Genomic DNA, 14,731 nt, shown 5'->3' with positions numbered 1-14,731 from the left:
TTATTGTCATATTCACAATGCTTCTTGTATCTTCTTCAATAACTGTTTTTATTTTTCACATTAAATGGCTGGATAGTTTCTAGACAGACCTTCTATAACATGTATGTATTGCGGTCTAAAATCCTACTAAGGAGAATACCCTAAGCTTTCCTTATGGTCACTAGGACATGAATGAGGGAAACCTTACTAATATAGTCACAGACTACAACGAAAGCACATTTGTGTAATGGCAGGGAGGTGGGTTAGAACCTCTGCCAGTGTTTTATTTCTTTACTGTCTATGTCCATGTCAAGAAGCTTCTGTTTAATTCCTCTTTGGGATCACCAAGACATGTAAAGGAATTTTCTTTTTTTTCCAGGATGGAATTGTGTATGCTCATCTGGATATGGGCCGACTCACCCAAGGGAGAAGGTAGCTGAGGCAGCAAAATTCTGTAACTTCAGGATAAAGAGCCCCAAGCTTTGAAAATGACATTACTAATAGTGGTTTCTCAAGAAAAAAACTTAAAACACTTTTCTTTAATGTCATTTGTATGTTGCACTTTGCATATCATTGTTGCTCTTTTCACTGCCTTCCTGGATAAGCCTATGTATTTTGACTATGCCAAATGCAGAATTAAAAAAAATAATAATCATGCAGTTCAATGTTCAGGATAAATACAAAACATAAAATCATGTAATATTTGTTTTATTTTTCTAAACCTAAAGAATTTATTATTATTATTATTATACAGTATTTATAAAGCGCCAATAGTTCGCTCAGCGCTGTACATTACAAAGGGGGACAGAACATGTGACAGAACAATACCAATACAATGCAAAACATGAGGGGATCGAGGGCCCTGCTCTTTCAAGCTTACAATCTAGGAGGGAGGGGGATGTGGCACAGGAGGAGATAGCTGTGGGGGATGGAGTGGTAGGAAGAGTGGAGGAGGTCGGCAAGTTAGCAGGGGGTGGGGTAGGCTTCCCTAAAGAGATGGGTTTTCAGGGTGCGCCTAAAGGAGAGGAGAGTAGGTGATAATCTGATGGGTTGGGGCAGGGAGTTCCAGAGGATGGGTGACACCCTGGAGAAGTCCTGGAGGCGGGCATGGGAGGAGGAGACCAGGGAACTAGAGAGAAGGAGGTCTTGTGAGGATCGGAGTGTGCGTGCTGGGCGGTACTTGGATATTAGGTCAGTGATGTAGTTCGGGGCAGTACGGTGGACAGCTTTGTACGTCAGCGTTAGGATTCTGAATTTGATCCGTTGCGCAATCGGAAGCCAGTGGAGGGATTGGCAGAGGGGGGTGGCGGAGACAGAGTGGTTGGAAAGGTGAATGAGTCTGGCAGCCGTATTCAGGATGGACTGAAGCGGGGATAGCCAGCGGCGAGGCAGGCCAGTGAGGAGGGAGTTGCAGTAGTCGAGTCGTGATATGATGAGGGAGTGGATGAGCTGTTTAGTGGTTTCTGGGGTTAGGAACGTGCGGATTTTGGCGATGTTGCGGAGGTGAAGTCTGCACGAGTTTGTTAAAGATTGGACTTGGGGCTGGAAGGATAGGTTGGAGTCCAGAATGACACCCAGTACTCTGGCCTGCAGGGCGGGTTTGATGGTAGCGTTGTTGGATGTGACGGAGAAATCAATGGGGGGTGGGGTCCAGGCTGGGGGGAAGACAAGAAACTCGGTTTTGGAGAGGTTCAATTTAAGGAAGTGGAGCGACATCCAGTCTGATATGTCGCTCAGTAGGTGTGTGATTCGGGCTGAGACCAAGGGGGTGAGGTGGGGGGTTGAGAGATAGATGTGTGTGTCGTCGGCATAGAGGTGGTAGTTGAAGCCGTGAGAGTGTATGAGTTGGCCAAGGGAGGAGGTATAGATGGAGAAGAGAAGGGGCCCGAGGACAGAGCCTTGAGGGACCCCAACAGAGAGGGGGAGTGAGGGGGAGGTGGTAGCATTATAGGTAACGCTGAAGGAGCGTTGTGACAGGTAGGATGAGAGCCAGGAGAGAGCAGAATCTCTGAGGCCGAGGGAGTGTAGTTTTTTGAGGAGGAGGGGGTGGTCGACTGTGTTAAAGGCCGCAGAGAGGTCAAGGAGTAGGAGCACTGAATAGTGGCCATTAGCTTTGGCGGTTAGCAGGTCGTTGGAGAGTTTGAGTAAGGCAGTTTCGGTGGAGTGTAGGGGACGGAAGCCGGACTGTAGGGGATCGAGGAGGTTGTTGTCGTTGAGGTGAGAGCATAGGCGGGTGTAGACTAGGCGCTCGAGGAGTTTAGATGTAAATGGGAGCAGGGAGATGGGTCTGAGGTTGTTCGGGTCATTGGGGTCCAGGGAGGGCTTTTTAAGTATGGGGGTGATGTGTGCATGTTTCAGAGGGGAGGGGAAAGTGCCTGAGGAGAGGGAGAGATTGAAGATGTGGGTGAGGGAGCGTAGGATGGAGGAGGAGGAAGGTCGTAGGAGTTGTGAGGGGATAGGGTCGAGGGGGCAGGTGGTGAGGCGGGCATCAGAGAGGATCTTGGAGACTTCCTCGATGGTAGTAAGGTCAAAGGTGCAGAGTGTGGGGGGAGCTTCAGTATGAGGAATGTAGGGTGGGGTGGAAGAGGAGGTCAGAGCAGTGGTGGGGCCGTGGGAGAGGGGTGATGAGGGGGTAGCTGAGTGAGGGTGAAGGGGGTTGGAGAGAGTTTGAGCAGCGACGAAGTCCCTGCGGGTTATGTTGAGGGGGAGGGGGGATAAGGGGGTAGCTGTGTGAGAGGGGACGGGTTGAGAGGGCGTGTGAGTTGCGGCAATGTCCTTGCGAATTGTGTCAATCTTGTTTTTGAAGTGATTGGCAATCTCAAGGGCAGTGAGTGAGGTGCTGGGTGGAGGTGGGGGTGGAGAGTAGAGAGTTGAAGGCAGAGAAGAGTCGGTGAGGAATGGAGGAGAGGGCCTTGATGAGGGTCAAGAAGTAGGCCTGTTTGCAGCATGGAGGGAGGAGGTGTAGGTGCGGAAGGCAGATTTATAGCGGGTGAAGGCTTGTTGGGATTTGGTTTTGCGCCATAGTCGCTCTAGGGCACGACTTTGTCGTTTGAGGGTTTTGGTGTGATCAGTCTGCCAGGGCTGGAGCGGTCTGATGTTGCGTGTGGTTAAAGGCGCTAGTGAGTCAAGGGCTGTTGAGAGCGCATTGTTGTAGGCGGTCAAAGCCAAGTCGGGGCAGGACAGGGGGAGGATGCGGTCGTGGAGTTGGTCAGCTGCAGAGTGGAGGGAGGCAGGGTTAAGGTTGCGGAGGTTACGGCTGGTAGTAGTGTGACATTTGGAGGGGTAGGCGTTGGAGGACGAGGAGATAGAGAAGGTGATCAGGTTGTGGTCAGAGAGAGGGAAGGGGGTGTTAGTGAGGTTGTGGGGAGCGCAGCGGTTGGAGAAGACAAGGTCCAGGATATTTCCGTCAGAGTGGGTGGTGGATTGTATGCACTGTGCAAGTGCAAAGGAGGAGGTTAGGTGGAGGAGACGGGCTGTGTCTGGGTTGTCGAGGTTGACAGGGATGTTGAAATCCCCAAGGATGATGGTGGGTAGCTCAGAGGAGAGGAAGAAGGGTAGCCAGGAGGAGAAGTCATCCAGGAATCGGGGTATAGATCCAGGAGGCCGGTATATCACAGCAATCTTCAGGGGGGTTGGGGAGAATAGTCGGACACAGTGGGCCTCGAAGGAGGAGAAGGATAGGGAGGGGGGGTTTGGGAGGACTCGGAAGGTGCTCTGCGGTGACAGGAGCAGACCAACCCCACCACCTTTACGACCGTTAGGCCTGGGTGAGTGGGTCCAGGTGAGACCTCCATAGGAGAGTGCAGCAGGGGAGGTAGAGTCAGTGGGCTGGATCCAGGTTTCCGTGATCGCTAGGAGGTTGAGGGAGCGGGAAACAAAGAGGTCGTGGATGGCGGTAAGCTTGTTGCACACCGAACGGGCATTCAGGAGTGCACATGAAAACGGGGGGGAGATTTTAGGGAGCAGGGGGACAGATACTAAGTTGTGGGGGTTGCAGTAGGACGTGGAGGCGGGAGGGTGTTGAGCGGGTGAGGGAGGTGGAGGGCCAGGATTTATCTGTATTTTCTAACTCACTTTAAGCTGCAAAAGTAGTGGGAGTTTAAAATAGACCTGAACTTAAAAAGGGAACATTTCATGTGTTGTAAACATCAAAAATATTAAAAAGGGACAGTTTGGCCAAAGCTCTGTTGGCCATACTTGTCCTGAGGGTCATAGGAGTGCACTCAGTTCTGAGAAAGCTCACTGATAGCTCATGTCACAGAGCTGTTCCATGCTCTGAGGGGAATAATGTCGGGATCTGCTCAGATTTCCTGACTGGCAGCTGGCTCAGCTTCTGTGAGCAGCTGAGAGCCTGGAGCCAGCTTCTCACACCCCCTCCAAATTCCAGCACTCCAGTTAGCTCTGCGGGGCAGAACAGAAAGTCGGTGAATGGCAGTCATTGCTCTCTGCTCACTGAAGACCAAGAACTGAGAGATCACCGGTCATGTGATTGTTCAGTTCTTGGTATTAGAGCTGTCTGGAGACAGCTGCAGTGTCAGACTGACGCTGCAGCCATCTAAGTATTTTTTTCCCCCACTTTTCTTAATTGTACCTCTGTGCACTCTAAAAATGTACCTTTTTGTCTTCAATTTCTCTCACAAAATATCAGTGCACTTTCTAGTCATTCCTGTTCTTACAACCTTATATAATATAAATGATCAGATCCAATAGTCATTTAGGAACAAAAGATACACTATATTTCCAAATGTCTTAGGATGCCTGTCTTAACGCACACATGAACCTTAATGGGATTCCAGTCTTAGTCCGTAGGGTTCAATATTGAGTTGGCCCACACTTTGCAGCTATAACAGCTTCAACTCTTCTGGGAAGGCCATCCACAAGGTTTAGGAGGGTGTCTATGGGAAGGTTTGACCATTGTTCCAAAAGCGCATTAGTGAGGTCAGGCACTGTTGTCGGATGAGAAGGCCTAGTTCGCAGTCGCCCGAAGGCATTCTATCCAGTTGAGGTCAGGACTCTGTGCAGGCCAGTCAATTTCTCCACCTGAAATTCGCTCATCCATGTCTTTATGGACCTTCTTTTGTGGAACAGGAAGGGGCCCTCCCCAAACTGTTCCCACAAAGTTGGGAGCGTGAAATTGTTAAAAATGTCTTGGTATGCTGATGCCTTAAGTGTTCCCTTCACTGGAGCTAAGGGGCCAAGCCCAAACCCTACAAAACAACCCCACACCATAATCCCCCCTCCACCAAACTTTACACTTCACACAATGCAGTCAGGCTAGTATCGTTCTCCTGGCAACCGCCAAGCACAGACACGTCCATCAGATTGCCAAACAGAGAAGCTTGATTCATCACTCCAGAGAATATGTCTCCACTACTTTAGAGTCCAGTAGTGGCGTGTTTTACATCACTGCATCTGGTGCTTTGCATTGCACTTGGTGATGGAAACCCATTCCATGAAGCTCTCTACGTATATTTGTTGTGCTAATCTTGAGACCACATGAAGTTTGGAGGTCTTTAACAATTGACTCTGCAGACAGTTGGTGACTTCTGCACACTGTGCTCTTCAGCATGCGCTGACCCCGCTCTGTCATTTTACATGACCCTTCCAACTCGTGGCTGAGTTGCTGTTATTCCCAGTTGCTTCCACTTTTTTTTTTTTAAACAATTGATGTTTATTCATAGAAAAGCAGAACATACAAACATCAAAGCATCACATAATATGGAATCAGTTTTAGTAAATAACCTTCCCCCCCATGTCAGCCTTACTGCCTTTTACAGGCGCAAGAAGGGACAAGTTCTCCAAAACTTGAGCTGTATACGCTAACTTTGTTACACTTAAGAGTATACTTTTCCCGCATCTGTTGCTACTTTCTTGCATGTTATACTGACTCCTTGGATTCAATATCCTGCATCATTGATCTACAACATGTGTGAAGATCAGAAAGTTCAGAATAAAGTCAAAAGTCCCCATCTATGTAATGTCTTGCAGGTTTCCAGGCCTTAGATGTGGCGGTATCAGGTCTCTGAACACATTTTCTGCAAAAACAGAAAGGACTGCTGAACATGCCAGAAAACTTGTGGATTAAACTTCCTGGGCACTACACTTAACTTTCATTGTTATCACCTTTACCAGTTATTTTCTGTGAACTACAAAATACTACCTTCCTACATGATAGAGATGAGAATAGGGGTATAGGTTTGCAGTTCAAATCAGGAGAGGAGAGAGGTGACAATATATAGTATGGTGGGTGAGTGTTGTCACCCTAGGACAGGATGCGTGTTACTGGCAGGATGCTCAGGATCAAAAAATAAAGAGAAAACAAGTCAATCATTACATATGAAGACTTATATGCTGTAACACATCACATTTTTAGAGGTTTAGATACGCTTAAAAAAAAAAAAATACAATTTAGCATGACAGTCAAGAAAGTAGCAATTGCAGAATGAAAAGTATCCAATGGTACAAAAAACATATCACCTAAATATATGTAGTCCTTTCATCAAAGAAAAGATCCCTAACTCTGTTGGGGGAATGCAGTAAAGAACTACCAACAGTTTTCTGGTGCAATGGACCTTTACAATGATCTGCACCAAATTCAAAAATAACCTACAACCCATTTCGGTAACTATACCGATTCAGATTAGGGTAGTTCTTAAAAGCACAACTTTTAGAAAGCGGCGCTAATAATGCACCAAATAAAAAATCATTGCCTCCAGTTCATAGAGAATGAAGCTAAAGGTAATCAAGACCTACTCTAACTTGGCATAAAGAGGCAGGCAGGGTGCCCATCCATACAGACACTCCGGCCTCTGCCGTCCACACCAACATTTGTCATGTGGAGGTGCCTTGGAATTCTAAAAAGAGAGACTCAGACACTCATTATGGAATTCCACTGCGTATGTATTTGTATAAGCCCAATGTACGGGGACCAACAAACATTCTGCCGTTGCTTCAGTAAAGAGAACAAAAAGCTCCCATACTCATTGCTCATATTCTTGTAATTCTCATAACATGTAGAACTGGAAAATACCAAAATTACAATAATCAAAAAACTTAAACTTTTAGGATAAAATGCATCAAATGTGTTAAGCTATAAAATACATTTGCTTAAATAATTAATAATTTCGACACGAAAAATTGAAGATTAGAATTATAATAATTCTGCAGTTCATTTCACCTCTAACTAGCACATAAAGAGTTTGTGTGAGTGGTCTTCATGATTGAAGGGGCGGGAAGGAGGGGCATTTCCGTTGGTGATAGAAAAGTACACTTAAAAGAAGATTCATACCGTAGCAATACACAGGAGATCAAGAGAAAGAGAAATGAAACTTATCACCTTTTTCTTTTTGCTCAACGGTAGGAAATATTTTGATTTTTTTTATCAATTTGAGAAAATGAATATTTGATTTGCTGTATTATTGAATAATTTATTGATGCTTAGAGTAATTTTTAGTTAATAGCAGTTTTACAACATGTTTGTAAGCTTTGCTTATTTTAAAATGATTGCAAAATTTTAATTTCAACACTGCGCAACTAGTCCACCATTAATACCCCAGTGTTAGTGGTTTGCTCTAATCAATACATACTATATAATTAATTATATAATAAATAAATAATAGACAATGCTTAACTACTCCAATTGAACATGGGGTTGATTTACTAAAGGAGTGAAACATATTCGCTTTGCAAGGAAATGTTCTTTTTAAACTGTCATTTTCAGGTCAATAACATACTTTAAAATTTTAATGGTCATTGTGAACTCGTTATAGAATTTGCTGAGTTTTATCTTGTTGGCACTTTACTGAATCTGTCTCTTTGACAAAAATAACGGCAAAGTCAGATATTGGCAACCTTCATTTTTGTTTTACACTGTAACTTTATTTAAATTAATTCCAACAGGATATAATCCAGTATGGAGTTACAGTGTATGTCAAGGCAAAGTAAATAACAAAACCTATATAGTACATCTTTGCAATACATACACATTTCTCCGTGTTATCCTTTTAAAGACCCTGCAAGAACAAAAAAATATCTGTTGATACCTGTTTAGAAATGTGCCAAATGTAATCCCGCAAAAATGGGAAGGTTTACTATGCTTACATCTTTAATCTTCTTAAATAATAAAAAAAATAAACTTAGAATCACCTGAAAATGATTTAGTATGATGACACACACACACAAAAAAAATAGATTTTATGCGTGGTGCAAATTTTTCTTGTTAATGGATTACTACTTTTTACAAAATGGTACGGTATACTTTGGAAAATACACAGGAGCACCACTTCTGAAAATGTATTGAATATTTTTGTTTTTTACTTGGTGAAATCAGAGTCTGGTATTATAAAGGATTTTTGCTGGAATGGTCTACAAAAAACACTTCCAGTGGTCAGGTACGGTAGGGTAAATTAGAACCCCTAAGTAACTGTTTAAAGTGGATTTCAGGCTATATGTTATACCATTTGCACATTTCTATTTTGCCAACACTGTACTGAATCTGCCCATTTGATTAGTTTAATGCAGTCAAATATTGGAAACCTGCATTTATATATATATATAAAAAAAATTTTTTATTATTTAAATTAACTCCAAAGGGGAAGTTATCCAGTATTATAAAAATATACGTACAGTACATATCAGCAATGCATGCACATTTTCCAGCGTTTTTTTGTTTAAAGAAGCTTAGCTCATAAATCCTGTTGTGGGATGGCAACACACAGTATTTATGCAGACAGAATGTTGATGTCTTTTCTAAATTAATTAAATGATTTTTATGTTCAAATCTCTACAAAATCAAGGTTAATCATTATCAAGCAGGCCATAAATGGTTTGAAATTTGGCCAGTTAAGTAGGGACCAGCTAAATTTCGATACATCTATGGCTGTTCCTGTTCTTGAGAAGTTGATATAAAGATCAGTTTCTCACAAACGGGCTTGTTGAAAATTTGTGTTGAACCAGCTGATCATTGTATTTGGACAGCAGAGGAATCCTTGCTGTCAGAATACAGTAAAACAGTAGGGAAAATTCTTCCATCCACCTCGAATGTGTGAATGATGGAATCTGTTCACTTTTTTTTGATCAGACCGCTGGCTGCTAGAAACAAAACTGACCCATGTGTGGCTATCCTTATTCTAAGATAAGAGCTAAAAGGGCTACATGGAAAATGTGCAGAGGAAACAGGACAGCTCTAAATTGACAAGATTAACAGGTCGCAGTCAACAGACACAACAAAATACTTCCAAAAAGTATATTTAACAGACCAAAAAAAGTTAGGATGTATATAAACGTCTAAGTCAGATGGGAAAAGTAGATTGTTTACCTGATACATTAAGCACTAATTGCAGATATTTGGGTACCCTGAAATCTGCCTAGACTCCTATGTCCACCAAAGTTTGAATTGTGTTTATATTGTTGGCTACAGTTGGGTGTATTGTTCTATATGCCATGTTGAAAGACAGAATAAAACATATAAATTACAGAAATAAAAAAGTTTAATCAATCTAAGTCACTTACAGTTTATCTATATCTACTGCAGTAGGTCATAGATTTTTTTTCTTTTTTGTGGGGCTGGCCACTTCTGGGAAAGTTCATCATTGTTCCAAATGTTCACCTTTTGTGGATAATGGCTCTCACCAGGGTTCGCTGGAGTCCCAAAGCCTTAGAAATGGCTTTGCAACCCTTTCTAGACTGATACATGTCAATTACTTTATTTCTCATCTGTTCTTGAAGTTATTTTGCTTTTTGAGATCTTTTAGCATGCTTCACTTTGTCAGACATCTTCTATTCTAGATACTTTTTCATAGCACTGTATACAGTGTATTGTTATTCATATTTATTTATTTATTTTTGCAGTGACTGGTGCTCAGATTGTCCTTTTTCAGCCTTATAAGACTGTGTCAGTTGATATAGGTGACACTGCAGTTATAAGATGTGTGTCCAGTGTCAATTTAGAGTCTGGGAGTAGAATCCACTGGTACCGAGAGACCTGGACACCAGGAAATAGGTATATTCTTGCCCTATCCTGTTTAAATGATAAGAATAATACTTATGAATGTGAAACTGATCATTATGAAACAAGGCTGAAGATACACAAAGCAAAACCAGAAGATTATGGAGTCTACTACTGCATATACAGGATGGGTTTTTCCCGAACCTTTGCAAATGGAACATTTCTGATTGTGAAAGGTAAGGTTTTCAACGTCAATACTGTATTTTGTATATGTTGGCTGCTGAAAGGTTAACTATGCAGGGAACACAATACAGAGTTTGGATTTTTAACACATCCCACATTTGAATCTCCTCTGTTATTTGGTTTGGACTTGTGATTGTTAATGTATGAAGAGCAGAAGAAAGAAAATACAAGAGAGGGTTTCTGATAAGCACTGACTTCTAGCAATAATTAAAATAAATAAGAATTACAAAAAGAGGCTTGGTAGCATCAATAAAATTGCAATACACATGAAGTGCCTCTGTTTAGAAAGCGCCATCTTTTTATTCATTTTGCCTCACTTACAAAATAGAGCACTTGTAATTCTACATTTCTTCGCATCACCTGAGAAGCCCCAGGATTTATACAATGACTACTGAGAAGCACACAACCTAGATGTTATGATAAACTGGCCTGTAACTTCAAAGATTTTTAGGATAGGCCAGCAATAGGAACCTCAATTTTTATCTCATACCAAGTGTACTGTTAAAACCGGAAAGGGGCATAGCAGATTACAGATTTTGCAAACAGATTTTGCAAACAGAAGCTAAGATGGAAGCTTCCTTGACTGTCAAAGATAGAAGGGTTTAGTTCTGCTTTACGATTATATTTCTTATGTTTTAACCTGTTCTTACCAAAAAAAGAAGTTATTCCTCCCAACTAACCATAAGATTTGAATCTTCAGAGCAAGCCATTTTCTCAATAAAAATTGGTGCCTGAGGAGATGCATTTCCGATTCCTGATTCATTGTACGAGCAAGTTGATATATAAGGCTTTAGATCTCGTATACTTTAGCCCTCTCAATTAAATTGATGGCTGTTAGATTTTGCCGAAGCTTTTTCTGACCCCTCAATCTGCCCATCTCCTCAAAGGTTTGATATTAGTGTTTCATTTGGATTATATTGCTCATGTTATATTTTCTCTATTCATCACTTGCAGAAGTTCCCCAACCAAAAATTCCTGTCCATCTCCTGGTTCAGTCTCACTATTCTTCTTCTTCCAACACTGCCATCCAGCTTGTTTGCACAGTGAGAGTGACTTCTCGCCTAGTTCTTATGAGCTGGAACTTCTCTGGTACATATCACAAAGGCAAAATGATCTCTACAAGGGAACCTGGTGGTGCCTGGACTTTCCAAAACCTACTCTCCATTCCTAAAGCCTCCTTGGACTATGTGAATCGGGTGACCTGTGAAGTTTGGTTTAGCTCTTCTCCAGTCCAAGTCCAATGGACCATACCAGAAAGGAGTAAGTATTTTTTATTGTAATTATTTATGAGATCAAACAAACAATTGTGCAGTAGGATAGTTATGTGTATGGATCCAGCTGAATTAACCACTTGCCTTCCGGAAGTTTTACCCCCCTTCATGACCAGGGCATTTTTTCTATACGACGCTGCGCTACTTTAACTGACAATTGCTCGGACATACAACAATGTACTCAAATAAAATGTATATAATTTTTTTTCCACAAAAATATAGCTCTCTTTTGGAAGTATTTAATCACCACTGACCAAAAATTTTGAAAAAAAAAAATTTTTTTTTACTGTTTGCTATAAAACATATCCCATAAAAAATACAATTTCCTCATAAATTTAGGTCAAAATGCATTCTGCTACATGTCTGGTATTAATTAGTTTGCATGAAAATAATAGCATCTATGGATGATGGTAAAGATAGTGGGTTATTTTTTAATAATAGTAATGGAGGCGATCAGTGACTTAAAGCGGGTCTGTGATAGTACAGCGGGCAATCTGATACCATCTGACACTTCCATCACCAGTGACACTAATACAGTGATCAGCACTAATAAAAAATGTGAGTGTACTAATAGCACTGGGTAGGAGGGGGTTGACATCTGGGGCAATTAAAGGCTTAACTGTGTGCCTAGGGAGTGCTATTGTGTGTACTGGGTGCTGCTCTACTATGGGATGTGCCGGTGTCTGTGTGTATGTACATGTATGTGTGTGTGTACATGTGTCTGTGTGTGTATACATGTGTCTGTATGTGTGTGTGTGTACCTGTGTCTCTGTGCGTGTGTGTACATGTTTCTGTGTGGGTATGTGTGTGTATGTACATGTCTGTGTGTGTGTGTACAGGTGTCTATGTTTGTGTGTGTGTATGTACATATGTCTGTATGTAAACCTGCATGTATGGGTGGTTTGGACAGGTTCAGGATTATGTGGTTATTATGGGTGGTAGAGTATGGGACATTTGAGGTACTGCTGGGTTGCATAGAAGGTAGGATATGATTGATAGATATATGGTTTTGTGAGTAAAAGATTATGGGGGGTTATGGTTTCATGCGGTACATGGTCTAAGTATGATGGAGCGTTTAGGGGGACATTGGAGGCCCTGATGTAATGTGGGGGGACTCTGGGGACACTGATGTAATATGAGGGGACTCTGGGGACACTGATGTAATGTGAGGGGACTCTGGGGACCCTGATGTAATGTGGGTAACATTTAACAGTGTCATTTCATGAAATAATTTACGAGGGCATGTTTAGGGGTGGAATTAGGGGCGAGGCAGAGTAAGTGTTGGGTGGGGCAACTGGTAGCAAGTAACTCTTAAGGCCTGGCTAGTAGCTCAGGACTTGAAATTTTAGGCCCTGCCTTAGACTGTCCAGGAGCTCAGTGATGCCCTGGTCCAGATCTGGAAGGAAATACCACAGGACACCGTTCGTCGTCTCATTAGGAGCATGCCCCAACATTGTGAGGCATGCATACAAGCATTAGGTGGCCATACAAACTACTGGGTACCATTTTAGTTGCTGCAATGAAATTTCAGCAAAATGGACTAACCTACTGCACCATTTTTTTTGCCCTTGAATATATATATATATATACACACACATATAAATATATACACATACATATATATACACACACACGTGATCCTGCACAGCTGGCCTGCAGTGTAGTAATAAAACTACAGAGCGCAGTCGGCAAGTGGGTAATCAGTGTGTCTTGTATTTGTACTTTATTTTTCTGGTGTGTCCCTTATAAAAAAGTGTCTGCCTATGTGAACTTTAATTCATTTCTAGACATGTGCATTCATTTCGATAAGAATCAAAATTTGGATGAAAGTTTTGTTTTTTGGAGATTCATATCTGAACCTCCAAATCAAAACAATAAAAAATTTAAATGAATCCAAAATAAATTATAACAAAAACAATGAAGTCATTCGTTTTCATCCATTTGCGACTTAAGAGAGTTTGGTAAGTTCCACAATATGTATCACACTCTGTATTGTTATGTTTGGCCAAAGCCAATGTGGCAAAACATCAAAGCCGCAAACAAAATCGCATTGAAATCGCAAGCAAGTCAAAAGGCATCCATGTCACATCAAAGTCTCATGCAAGTCGCAAGGAAGTCACAATGCAAAGTCGCAGTGGAAACATAGATTAAACAAAACTTTCTGAAACTAATTTCGAATATTCAAAATGAGTTCCAAAAATTAACCAATTCTAACATAGCGATAATGACTTAACAAAATGATTGACTTAAAAAATGAATCCGAATCTAAACAAATTTTTGCACATGCACATCTCTGTTATATTCCTCTACTCTCCAGGTGTAATAAGAATGATAGAATGAGGCAATATATCTGTGTAGGTTATGCATTCAAAATCAGTTTATTTTTATAATCCAAAATATATTTAATAAATGCAACTTTCAATACTAAATAACAGCCAATGGAAACATTTGGTTATTTGGCATATGTCTAATCACTCATCATCATATACAGTTGTGACCAAAATTATTCAACCCCCAATGCTGTAAAGGGGTTTAGGGACTATAGTGTACATTTGGAATTGTATTCAGAATCAAATCCTACAAGGACGTTGTAACTACCCAAATGCAACTAAAATGACATCAATTGTTTATGTAATACAGTAGTAAATGGTTCTTATGTGGTTTCTTCATTGCCACAATTATTCAACCCCTTAAAGACTACCACTCTGAAGAACAGAGGTTCATACAGGTGCTTTCCATCAGGTATTGAAAACACCTGTGGATGTCACCGAGCAGCAATCAAGCATAATAAGCACCAATTAGGCAGCTTTAAAATGACTGTGATACTCAGCTCCTTCTAGACATTTACTGGTGTGGTTACAAACATGGTGAAGGCAAGAGAATGGTCCAGGAAGACAAGAGAAGAGGTGATTTCTCTTCACAGGAAGGGCAATGGCTATAAGAAGATTGCAAAGATGTTAAACATACCAAGAGACACCTTAGGAAGCATCATTCGCAAAGTCAAGGCAAAGGGCACTGTTGAAACGCTACCTGGTCGTGGCAGAAAGAAGATGCTGACTTCGACTGCTGTGCGCTACCTGAAGCGTAGAGTGGAGAGAAGTCCCCGTGTGACTGCTGAGGAACTGAGAAAAGATTTGTCAGATGTGGGTACAGAAGTTTCAGCCCAGACAATAAGACGCACACTGCGTAATGAAGGCCTCCGTGCCAGAACTCCCAGGCGTACCCCCTTGCTGTCTCCAAAGAATAAGAAGAGTCGACTGCAGTATGCCAAAAGCCATGTGGACAAACCACA

At 41.8% G+C, this 14,731-nt stretch overlaps 1 protein-coding gene across 1 annotated transcript; it reads left to right on the top strand.

The window, feature by feature from the left end:
• Positions 1-6,705: 6,705 nt before the first annotated feature.
• On the top strand, positions 6,706-13,590 carry LOC149439209 (tyrosine-protein phosphatase non-receptor type substrate 1-like). The gene is made up of 4 exons (XM_089659267.1): positions 6,706-6,717; positions 9,780-10,161; positions 11,123-11,428; positions 13,451-13,590. The coding sequence occupies exons 1-4, from the start codon at positions 6,706-6,708 to the stop codon at positions 13,588-13,590; spliced, it is 840 nt and encodes a 279-aa protein (XP_089515393.1).
• The last annotated feature ends 1,141 nt before the right edge of the window (positions 13,591-14,731 follow it).

The sequence above is a fragment of the Staurois parvus genome, unplaced genomic scaffold, assembly GCF_062004578.1.
Source record: "Staurois parvus isolate SC_StPar_1 unplaced genomic scaffold, SC_StPar_1.0 ptg001146l, whole genome shotgun sequence".
NCBI lineage: Eukaryota > Metazoa > Chordata > Amphibia > Anura > Ranidae > Staurois > Staurois parvus.
The sequence above is the reverse complement of the archived record's forward strand: the minus strand, read 5'-3'. Positions and strand labels throughout refer to the sequence as shown.